The sequence below is a fragment of the Struthio camelus genome, chromosome 2 (genome assembly GCF_040807025.1).
Source record: "Struthio camelus isolate bStrCam1 chromosome 2, bStrCam1.hap1, whole genome shotgun sequence".
NCBI classification, from domain to species: domain Eukaryota; kingdom Metazoa; phylum Chordata; class Aves; order Struthioniformes; family Struthionidae; genus Struthio; species Struthio camelus.
The window spans coordinates 147,943,679-147,956,291 of NC_090943.1; the positions used below are offsets into that span (position 1 = coordinate 147,943,679).

At 38.8% G+C, this 12,613-nt stretch overlaps 1 protein-coding gene across 9 annotated transcripts in view; it reads right to left on the minus strand.

Annotated features, from left to right (window-relative positions):
• Positions 1 to 12,613, minus strand: part of CPQ (carboxypeptidase Q) — a 168,828-nt gene that overhangs the window by 51,016 nt on the left and 105,199 nt on the right. For all 9 annotated transcript variants that reach the window (XR_011139272.1, XR_011139270.1, XR_011139271.1 and 6 more), the window contains exon 6: positions 11,710 to 11,821. Coding sequence is in view for 5 of the 9 variants with exons in the window: in XM_009675996.2 (XP_009674291.2) it covers positions 11,710 to 11,821 (112 nt within the window). In the remaining 4 variants the exon portion in view is untranslated. The remainder of the gene's footprint in view (positions 1 to 11,709; positions 11,822 to 12,613) is intronic.

The following is a 12,613-nucleotide window of genomic DNA, read 5'->3' on the forward strand; positions in this document are numbered from 1 at the left end:
TTTTCCATGTATATTTTGAGATATACGGAGCTTTTCTGCAGCTTTGCCCTTTCAAGTAATAAAACCTATAAAAACAGAGAAGCAGAAAAAACTGTCAGGCTCTTTTTAAAGATTTTATCTCCTTCTTTTAAAGGAATTTACATATAATGTCCATTGCCTTCTAAGTTGCACATTTTCTGGAGAAACCACAATATTTGCCTTGGACTCCATGACATTAACAAAGTTAAGCATACCAATATCGTCCTCTTTAATGTGGCACTTCTTGTACTATTCTTTATTACTAACCTGCATTTATCTTTTGCAAATGTCTTAGTTTATTCCAGTATCAACTGGCTTTGTCCCAAAACTAGTATCTTAGGAACTGTATCAAACCAATCTTTGAGTTTCCTCCCTGTTATGCTTTCTGCTTAACCGGTCTCTCTCCTACCTCATCCTCGCTGCACATGTAAATGTTGCAAGTGTCTCGTGACTTTACTAGCAGCCTTCTGCCAAAAAAGTGATTTATGGTGCATATTTTAGGTCAAATTAGGTGTATCAATACTCATTCTTAATTGCTTTGCTTTGCATATAACAGAATAGCAGTCCCTTTAGGCATTATTTAAATCCTCTCCAAACTAGCAATGTTCTATTAATTTTTTCAATCTGGTCAAATAATGAGAGATTTTTTCATTTTATTTTAGATTCGATCTACTAAAGTGGAAACTGTTTCAATCATTAACAGATTGGGAAATAGGTGATTCTGTGAAATGTCCAGAATCTCTCGCAACACTTTATCTGCTGGTTTAATTAAGCTGTTGGGCTTTGTGGCAAGTTACATAGTTTAACTCCCATTGCACTTGCATTACACTGCGTACTTCTTAATGTCACTGATATTTTCAGTTGTAGTATTCCTCTTCAGGCTTTTACGCTATTCTAGTCTAGACTTCAAGTGAATTACCAAATCAGATCATTTTCAACATGCCCTTTTTCTTTCTCCATAGTAGGTTGTCCACAGTTTCAATGATGCAGTTTTCCCTTTCTTTTGGCCTTTTCCATGGAATTTCTAGAGTAAGCGCCCACATTCTGCAGTTTTGGCCTCTGCTATCTACATAACGTGAGGTCCCAAAAAACTGACTCCTTCCAGTGAAACACAAACTCCTTTAGTTTGCTACTCACATATACTGCTTTTTTTGACAGGGTTCTCACAGCTGTTGAAATATGAGACAGGAATATTTCAATATTCCCCGTTACTTAAGAGCACATTACCTAATTTCTCTATTCTGCAGCATGGGTAAGCTGTTCTCCATTTTAGAGAAAAATCTCTTCACCTTAGCATCCTGTTGCTCTGGCTCAATGATCAATTTCACAGAATACTTATATACACCAATAAACTGCAATTTATAGCATGGCAGTAATAATACAAACTATTCAGGATGTTCAGAATTTTTCTTCTGAAAACCAACAATAAGTTCCCATCTTGAAACAGCAGGATTTGTATTTTCATTCTGTTATTAGAAATATAATGTATAATGCAGAAAGCCCTAATCTCACTATTTTTGCAGTATTAGACATTTAATAAAAAACTTTTCCTTCAAAATTAAGTGAGAAATAACGATTTAAAAGAGACAGTCTTAAGGCTATAAAAGTTATACGCTTCAGTAAGTAAGACAAAGCACACCTGCTGTTGCCATTTTCTCCAAGTCCCACGAAAGGAAGAGGACACCGCTCCACCATCATAATACACTTTCTTTCTCTTTAGGGAGACCTCGTTCCTCAAAAGCATTCAGAGATCTCAGAAAATTCTTGTGGAGAAAAAAAGGCAATGCTCCCGCTCTCTCACTCTCTCTCTGTGTCCCACTCACACTCACAAGCATAAAGCATGGTTTGAACCTTAGGGAGCTGTGACTCTACTTTCCGTCCCTGCTCTCCCTTCTGTTTGGAGTGGAAAAAGCTAAGTTTCTTCCAGCACCCACGCTGTCCTCAGAGCAGATGATACAGAAACTGCACCAGCCGCACTTGTCTGACCCTACTGAAAACATATACATTAAAAAACTGACTGTAAGGACAAGATGACTCTGACCTCATCTGGAAAGGTTTTTTGCATTTCATCATCTTAGCTTGGTTACAGATTTGGAAAAAAAATCACAATAACCTCTGCCACCAAGCTTTTAAGATGTATATAGATAAACAAAGGTCATTCTTTATCTTGAATGCCTTGAGTACATAATAGCTTCCAGAGAAGCTGCAGTCCACAGCACAACTGGCAACACAGTTACAAAGGGCCGTATGCCTAAATTTACCACCACATTAACAATTTCAGATGTCCAAATCATCCCTTTATTATGCCAACCCAGCAGGAAAATTGAAGATTTAAGCATTTGCCAAATTCATATTCTGTGGCAGGTTGAAGGGAAGGTGAAAATGTAGTTGAATTGTAACAGTAGATGCAGATATTTCATACCAAGGAGATCTAACAGATTTGCGAAAGATGAGGGTCAGGGTAAAATATGCAACTTTTCAGAAGAAATATAAGGAGAAGGGGTTAATATCAGGGATATATTTTACCTCAAAAAAAACCCCAATGTAAAATTAGTCACTTCATTTTGTTTCATAACATACCTCCTAGACAGCAAACTGCAGCACTACCACAGCTACAGTAAATGCAGAAACATTTTTTAAAAATTTTAGAAAATAGGTTAAAATTGCAGTCATATGACTTCAATTAAAATTATAGCAAATTAAATAAAATATTACACAAGCAGAAAAAGAATGACTCCAGCAGTCTTTTTTTTTTTTTATAAAATATATCTTCAGTCCTCATATATTAGCCAGTGAATTGGGAATCAAGAAATGTAACTTGATACAAAGACCACAGTGAACTGCATAGAAATCTGTCTTATGGCTCTCCAGTCACATTAGTCATGGGTATAATTCAGAGGAGAGTTACAATTTCAATTTTAAATAAGTCTTAAGAGGAAAAAAACTGTCAAATCAACTCCTTCTGAGTTACATAAAATGTAATAAAGGCAGTACCCTGAAATTCTTGCCTGAACTGTTTTAAAAACATTCTTGTAGTTTTCTGCACTTTTATCCTAGGAAATAGAAATTTCGTTGTACCAAGAATCCATGTTAACAGCTATAGTAAAGTTGACTCATTAAACTTAAATTACTCCATAATGCTGGTAAAGAGAGGAAGAGAGGGAAATATACATAGCACCAATCACCATAAATTTCTCCATTTCTCATATGTGTGTGGATCATAGTCTAGGAATGTAGGCAGGTCATATAAAAGGTGTGATGGCTGCGATTAGACTTTGTCAACAATAATCCTTCCTTCATCAAGTTGCTATAGTAGCAATGGCATCATGCATCCCGGCCCACGGCGTGGAGAGGGAAAATGTGCACTGTTCATCTACTTGATTCCCAGTATTCCCTATCTCTGGAAACTCTCCACAGGAAACATTTTTCATATATAAAAGAATCAGGATTGTCAGAATGTAGGCACAATTGTAGCTTCCTGGTCCTGTGTGGCATGCAGACGTGACTGAACAGGAGCTCAGCAGGCACATAAGACAACAGCAAAAGCAGGGAAATGCTTACTTTGTACCACAATCCATCACTAGTCTTTGGAGTGCAGAAGCCTCTCCTGAAGACTACAGTGGCTACTTCAACACAGGCAAGATCTCAGATAATAGTAACTGGCAATACCTTACACTGCTGCAGTTCAGGCAATTGAAGAGAAAGGAGATAAGTTTCTGAATTTGGTAAACTCACAGCCCAGCCAATGAACTTTTCCTGAAGATGCACCAGGGAGATTGGACAGTAGTGAGCAGACACGCGTGCACCCCTAGGTTTGGGACAGCACAAAAAGTTGACATAGTGAAGAAGCAAGACCTAAATACAGCCATGGAAATGTAGAAAACACATCTCTGTGAACAAGGAGTGTGAGCTTCTGGATAAACGTTGCTGAAAGAAACCTGGAATTGGAACAAAGGACCTGCTGACTAGCCAATCCCTCCTGTGCTAGGGGAGATAGGTCTCTGAAAATAAACTAGACAATAATTTCAAGTAGCAGACCCCATCAGTTTCTCTTCCCAGCGGAAAAAAACCCTTGACATCTGGCTCCAGCTGCTTCAATTAAAAAGAGATGCAATAGCCATTGTATCTGAGGATTTTCAGAAGCAAGCAGTGAAAACTCTTCAATCAAAATGTACTGCATTTCTTACTCTAGTGGGCTCTCTATTGCAGCTAGAAGGCATAAAATGTTATGTCTGGAAAGCTGACACTGACATGCGATCACCTGCTAAAGATTTTTCATTGTTGTCCTTATTATTCAGTTCCCTCAAGCTCACTTTAAAGGTAAAAATTGCACTTCAGTAGGAATTGAGCACAAGCTGGTTTTGCCAGAAGGATTTACTGACCACCCACACTGTACTCCATGGTGTGGAAGCATGGGAGAATCCCTGCGGCCTCCAGTGACAAATACGCACTGGGGCCAAGAGATCTAGGAATGTAGCTGGACTAGGAGCAAAGAGAAAGCACTGGCTAAAGCTCTGAAACCACCAGTTACATACTACCTGCTTCTTGCTCAAAGTGTGTCATAAGCAAGTATTAGCCCTGAGCAAGACCACCATGACAGTAGCAAGCTTGAAATGATGGGAGAGAAACACAAATATGTCCTTTACAGAAGTAGGCAATCAATATTTAGACCAGGACAGAGTCCCACAGACTAGGTCCCCAACCTACGTAGTCAACTAAAAGCAAAATTCAGCATCAAAGTACATTTGGGTAATTTCATGGGGATTATTTTTATGAACAACTGTTTAACTAATCTTTCACATCACCTGGAAAGACAGCTTCTTTTGTAAACTTTTGTGACACAGCGAAAAGAGAATCTATGTTTTAAAGGACACCTTAACAGCAACCACGGTAACATCAAAGTGCTGAAACACGTGGCACTGGCTATCTCAAAAGAGACCTTTTCGCATAAGAACACATGTAAATTTGAACAACTATAAATCCAATCTGAAAACAGCTTGGGTTTGAGCTTCCTGGACTGTTTATTAACACAGCTGTTGTTCTGCAAAACTAGTAAAGCCTAATTTGCTTGAGTCCTCTATCTTCTATAACTCCCCAATAGCCTCATAACACATCACAGCTAATGCAATACCCCAGGTACTCTTTCTGCCTAAAGACAGAAACCACTCAGCAGTTCTTCCTCCTCCTCCCTAAAATATCCCCATTCCTTCCCATATTCCATAAATTACTCCCAACAACACTCTCACTACTTCTGCACTTGCTACCGCACAGAGTTTGCAGGAAGGGCAAAAAAGAGAAGATCCTGTGCTCCAATCAGCACAGCTTACATGTGCTGACTAACCAGACGTTTGTCATCAAACAGAAATGATAAAGGCAGAGTTATTCCTGCCTTTCCCTCATTTGGGACATAAAACCACTCCCATCCGTGGGAGATGCACACCCATCTTTCCTCAATCACTCATTTACAAAGAACACATAAGGACTTCACATTCTAAATATTTCTATGCTTCTGTCAAATTTAGGTGAAATTGATCAAAAGGTTAAAAACTGAGGAGGGCTGGGGAATGCAGCTGCTGACAGACAAAGCTGCAGGCAAACCACACGAGCTTACTGCCTTAGAAACCCTGGCTAAAGTTTTGAAGAATAATTTCTTAAGCATCAGAAATAGGTTGAATCCTCAAGCAAGCATGATTCCACTGAAGGAAAAGAAGTTTACCAGTTCAGATCAGCTAAGGAACTGCCTCAGTGCCTCCAAAGATGTCTGTATTAACAGAATAAAGAGCACCAACTAGCTGAAACTTTCATCTTTATTCACATAAACAACTTTAGTAGCAATGCTTCAAGTTCTTTGGTTTTTAAGCAAATTAACCATGAAGAAGCTTGCTAGAGAACTAGCCAGTCAGCGGCATACAAAAGTTTCAAGAATTCTAGGAAAAAAAATATTTTTTTCCTTTGTGCTTCATTAAACTTCATTAGAGGGCTGGAGGACCTCTCCTATGAAGAAAGACTGCAAGAGCTGGGCCTGTTCAGCCTGGAGAACAGAAGACTGAGAGGCGATCTCATCAACGTGTACAAGTATCTGAAGGGGGAGTGTCAAGAGGATGAGGCCAGCCTCTTCTCGCTGGTGCCCAGCAACAGGACAAGAGGCAACGGGCAGAAACTGAAGCACAGGAAGTTCCACCTAAACTTGAGAAAAAACTTCTTCACTGTGAGGGTGACAGAGCATTGGAACAGGTTGCCCAGAGAGATAGTGGAGTCTCCTTCCCTGGAGATATTCAGAACCCATCTGTTTGTGATCCTGGGCAATATGTTCTAGAGGTCCCTGCTTGAGCAGGGAGGTTGGACCTCTCCAGAGGTCCCTTCCAACCTAAACCATTCTGTGATTCTGTGATTCTGTGATTCTGTGAAACTTCAGCATTAACCAGGATAAAAGACACATTTGGATAACAATAGTCAATATCGCTATCAGCTGGTGATTTTTTTCAGAGTTTAGCTACCAGCAAAGCAAGTACAGTACAGCATAGTAGCAAGCATAAATATGAGTACACGACATAAAACACTTCTGTTCACTCATATTATAGGATCTATCTGCGGGAACCAATACGTGCACAAGCCAGTGTTGATACTCAACAGTACACTGCTTAAAGGGGACTTCTCTAGAGTGAACCTGCAACCATACAAAACAAAAGAGATGGGGTTCAGTTTCCTGCATTAGGTGCCTATGGAAAAGCCATTTACAGCTACATTCACCTCACTGAAATTTAATTGCCTAAAAGCAGGCATTTGCTCTGAGTTTGCTGTCTATGCTTCATTGCTAGAGAAGGAGGAGAGGGAAAGGCACTTCCAGAAAGTACCTATTCTCCATTCAATGCTTCTTAAAACTGGTATCTAAGATGCGCAGAATGCTTTGCCCCCAAAAGATGCTTCTCTCTCTTGCTCTATGATCCCTCAAGAGAGCGCCTCAATACTTAATCAAAATGACAAAAGTTAGGTGAGGTAAATTCCACCTGCCCTTGGCGCTCTCTTAAATGGGAAAAATGGCATAGATCTGTTGTCAGTAAGTAGCAGAGGACACACTTTTAAGACTGAAATGCTCCCACACACCGTGGTAATAAGCACACATCACAAATGTATTTAAGATAAAATATTATTTCAGGAATAGGTTCTTAGGTGCCTGATTTACTCAGCAAAAACAAAGAGGGAGAGAAATTACAGCTGCTAGAAGCAAAATAGACAAATTTGAAACTTTTCATTTTTTAGCACTTCTAGTTCTCAGGGCAAATTGAATTGTTACAGCTCTAAATAGTCTTCAAAAACTAGAGCAGTTCACAACTACCGGCCCTATTTTTTAAGATATTTTTCTTTTGAAATGTATACATGAGATTTTACATGAATTAAATCTTTTTATTCTACCCTCTGATAATATAGTATGAAATTATTTCAGTTTAGCCCAACCTTCATTAGTCCCCGTTCTTGCAAAAAGAAACAACATTAACCTTAAGTCAAAAACTGAAAATAAAATCCTACCAAAAGAGGTAGGTTTCATTTTTTCCCCTCAAAAAGGTTGAAGTGTTGCAGAATCTGTGTAAAATTACTTGAGACTGTGCTACATCTGTGTTCTTATAGTGAACATGTAACTAACTATTACAGCGTCTATAAATGTACCAAAAAAATAGAAAGAAGAAAAGATGGGAACATAGTACAGAAACTGTCAGCTAATAGCCAATAGCCATTAAATGGCAACTATAATCACTCTTCAAGTAATGCACGGAATTATCAAAATCCTATTTAATAGAAATACCTTGTGTCCATTGGCCACGTCCAAGGGTCAAAGTGATACCATGATGAAGTTCTATCAGATAATCACTGAAAAAGCTACTTAAATAGCATAGTAATAGCTCATCTTCATGGAATCAATGGACTACAGCAGAAGTAGTAGCAATAGTCTTCACTAGACATAACACAAGTTTTCAATTCTAAAATTTGTATTTCAGAATGCTCACTTCACCTTTAAGATCATATATTGACAATTTTAAGATCATTAATACAATATGCAGATACAGTTTTTATGTCTCCACAAAACACGATGACTTTGAGACTCCCAGTAAAACTTATATATGTGTATACAGACTAGCCAGTTTAGTTGACGTTATTGCCATGACAAATGTACTTGGTAGGTTAGATGGAGATTAAACTTAACAGGGTCCAAATGCATATGAAACCAAGTCTCCACCGTTCAAAATATATTTTCAGCATGGGGTAGTTTCAAGCATTATAATCTACAGAATTGGTTTTAAATAAAACTCTAATTCATCTTTCATACAACCTGCAGATTTGGCAGTTTGCTATCTTTTTTTGTCAGATATTCTGCGCATCCTAAGATACAAAATCTTCTACTTCTACTATGGAAGACCGTTTATTTTATGGAAGCAACCATACAACACAGCTCTCAACATATTAGATTTGATGACACAGAAGTTCTCTCCTAGTCTTTTGTTCCTACAGAACATTGGTATAATCAGAGCAGCACAACATAACAGCTAACCAGAACAGAGGGTATCAGCAAGGGCTCAGACATTTCCCAGCTGAAAAAATACAATTTTACGGACAGGTTGTACAGCAAACACACATGCTTCTAACAGAGGAAATCAAATATTTGAACAAGCAGAGAGTGATGCATTTCATTCATGCATGAAAGGAAACCCAGTAAGTAAGAATCATATGCAATGCCACCAGAAATGCCAATGCCTTAAGAAATACAAAACATTTTATTCTAAATGGAATGAAGTCAGCAAATACAGGATTTTTTTTCCTGGAGTTGGAGGGAGCACAGACAATTTTCCAAGAATCATAAAACAGAGGAAAGAACAAAAAACACTAAAAGAAAGAATAGGCATGGATTCTTCTGTAGAAGAATCATTTTTAGTTTACTGTTAAAAGACCAGAAAGTTAAAACTAAGGTTTTTGGTCATAGGCTAACATTCTCATCATTCTGAGGCTGGAAAATGAGAGATAAGGCGTTCATACAATGCAAAATAAAGAATTTTGTCATAGAAATGTCTAACATTAATCACAGTAGTGTTAGAGTGGCTAATCACATAAGGGAGCTCATCCATAAAGAGCTCTCCAAAAAACATTGAGATTGTCAAGTGCGCAAATCACAGAATCACAGAATCACAGAATGGTTTAGGTTGGAAGGGACCTCTGGAGATCATCTAGTCCAACCTCCCTGCTCAAGCAGGGTCCTCTAGAGCATGTTGCCCAGGATTGCGTCCAGGAGGGTTTTGAATATCTCCAGCGAAGGAGATTCCACAACTTCTCTGGGCAACCTGGTCCAGTGCTTTGTCACCCTCACAGGAAAGAAGTTTTTCCTCACATTCAGATGGAACTGCCTGTGTTTCAGTTTGGGCCCGTTGCCTCTCGTCCTGTCACTGGGCACCAGCGAGAAGAGTCTGGCCTCATCCTCTCGACACCCTCCCTTCAGATACTTGTAGACATTGATCAGATTGCCTCTCAGTCTTCCTTCTGATTAGAAGCAGGGATGGCTATTTTCTTACTTAAACTCCACCAGAGCTAAGAGCAGCAGCTAATGATTTTATTTTTCAATGAATCCTTAGAGCATTCCCCTTGACCATAGGTTAGATTTCTGGAAAAGGAATGATGGGGAAAAATAGATTCCATCTGATGAGAAGGCGAAAAGGCATCCATGGATATCAACTTGACAATCTCAGAAGTCTGTTTTGAACTAGTTTTGAGGGGTATAGTAAAAAGTCCATATGGAAGTAAAAGCAACAAAAATACTGATCAAACAGTGAGACTGAAATCTACAGATCAAAGATCAGAAATCATACTAGGCCACAGTAGACTGAGAACAGCAGGACAGCCAGGCTGAACTTTGAGAGGCCAGGTGTACAGAGAAAACAAGCAGATGGATTTGAATGTTCCACATATGACTAAATTAAGCATATAATGCCAATTAGGTCAAAGTCTGGATCATCTCTGGTAGCAGTGCTTGACTGTAGACCTCAGCCTGTGAGATGGTATGCATGAGCTGCATTCAAAGACAGTCTTTGAGCCTGCTTACCACATTCCTGCCACATTCAAACTGCACTTGAGTAGGAACACCCTTCAGTCCTCAAGGCATCTCACATATTTTTGCACCTTACAACCATAGATCCCTCTCAGACATGCACTGGCCCTAATCCCTCTTACTTAGTGTACCACCTCTGCCACCAGACACACCCTATATCGCTGTATGTAGGCTATGCCCTTCTACAATAACCCACTGTCCACAGCCTGCTTCTACACAGAAGTCAGACGAAGCCCATCACTATCAGAAACTGGCCCTTCAGATCCTACTCGAGAAACATATGCAAACCAGGAGGCCACAGGCTAAGTAATTCCACATTAGTATTTTATCCTTAGCACTAATGGAAGATGCACATCCAGGCCAGAAGTTGCCTACTCTTCCTTCTCTCCCATCTTTATATTTACTGCTGATAGCAGGGTGGTTTAGTTTTGCTGAGCAGAAATTTTAGAGGAGGGAGACCAGCAAGTATCCAGGGCTGACAGCCTGTGTGCTAGAATTTCAACTTCAGAGGTGTCCAGCTGATCTAGAGACCAAACTCCAGAACTCAGTTTCCCTTTGTCACCTTGTTATTACCCAGAGGGATTCAAAGAAACAATCCCTGAAAAGAGAGCACTGCTTTGTATCCCACTAGCTTATTGTAGCAGGATACTAAGGTGTGGCAGATCTCAAATGTGTCTCAGATATGTCAAATGCTACTTGATGAGATATATGAGCCAAGTTTAAGTCAAGTTTGCTAGAACTGTGTCCTTGTAGGTGAGCCCAAGCATATAGCAACATATAAGCAACACGGATGATCAGGAAATCAGGCCTGGAGTGCAAAGCAGAGGGCATGGCAGCATGATGGTATAGAGGTACCTTTCAATACTTCGTGGAACAAGTTGAGGCAGGATATAAATTTATTTAGGAATAACATTCTAGGAAAAAATACTCTGCAATATATACCTTAGAAATATGAATTTCTATTAAATTTAGAACCAGTTTTGTTAAATATTGTTACACATAGATACAAGGAAAAAGACCAGATACAGCGTCATGGCCTGTATCCAGTTCCAATTACATACTCTAGAGAAAGGCATAGATGAAATCGTCTAGGGACGTGATCAAGAGCAAGATAAGGGGTTGGGAATTAAACTACCTGAGCAGCCACTGGAAAAACAACATGCAGGATAGTTAACAATTTAGGAATGTGCTTGAAGACAATGTTTGTTTCAAAAGGCAAGAGAAACAGAAGAAGGCCATTTGTCACTTTATGAAGTTTCGTCTTCATTAACACTAACTTCTCTTTAAGAAAGAAATGAAAAGGGATGACTTCCTTCTCGGTTACTTAAATATTGTCTCTTACACTAAACTTTCATTCTATGATGATGGTGACTATGCAGGCTTGAAGCACTTTCTAGATCACCAACTGATGTGTTCCTCTTGGATCATAACTGGTTTCTCTGTAGGAAGAAGGGGTTTAAGAGAGAAGCTTCTAAAATATTTATACTAAGTATGAATATTTGTGCTCAGAAGAGTGAATAAAATAGAATACTCTGTTCAGACAACACACAAAATGTCCCAGAAATATAATGCATTAAAAATATATAAAATCAAATATTTACCCAGGTCCTTAACAAGAGACAATGCTTCCCATGATATAAATGCTCCACCACCATCGTCCATAGCTCCCTGACCAACATCCCAGCTGTCCAGATGTCCACTGACCAATACAATCTGGAAAAGCAATTATTAGAAAACATATCTATATGAAAACAGTGAATGAGAAAAGTCAGTTCAGCATTTAGGCATTGGAATGATTTTTTCATAAATTTGACTTTTTAGGTTAAAATAGGAGGAAGGAAACATTTCAGATAAAATTAAAACATTTTTCTCTAGTAACTAAACATAAATCTAAGACCACTAAATACAACCTGCTGATTCAAATTGCTGGCTAAATCAACCTAGATACACTGTAAGGAATATTTAAATGAAAAGTTTAGTCTTGCATATTAACAAAGTGCATACTGTCCAGAGATATAGTACTAATATATTGCAGAATGGTGAAAACTTTCATACACCAGCTGTGAACTGTGTAAGCCCTTAGGCATTAAATTTGATTAACCCTATCTTTGGGTGCATAACTAAGAAATATGACCTTAGACTGAAATGTTCCCAGACAGAAGTTGTTGTTTTATTATGTATCTGTGGCCCTTGCCACAGAGGACTTCTAATTTATTATTGGATCCCCTATGTGCTACAACAGTGACAAGGTATTTTATAGTTCCATTAGTCATAAGGATATTTTAAATTAAAAACTACACAGTAGCAAGTCCCAGATGGTTTTTCTGCAAAGAAAGTTTTGTGGCTACAGTAGAGTATAACAGTTTATGTGTCTTCAGAAACACATTCACTTTCAGATTTGAACCCTGTCAAGTAAATAAGCAGTATCAGACCAGTACAGAAGCAAAGATCACTCCTTAACTGGAGCCAAAGCTGAAGGGTTGATGGATCTGTGATTGTAAGGAA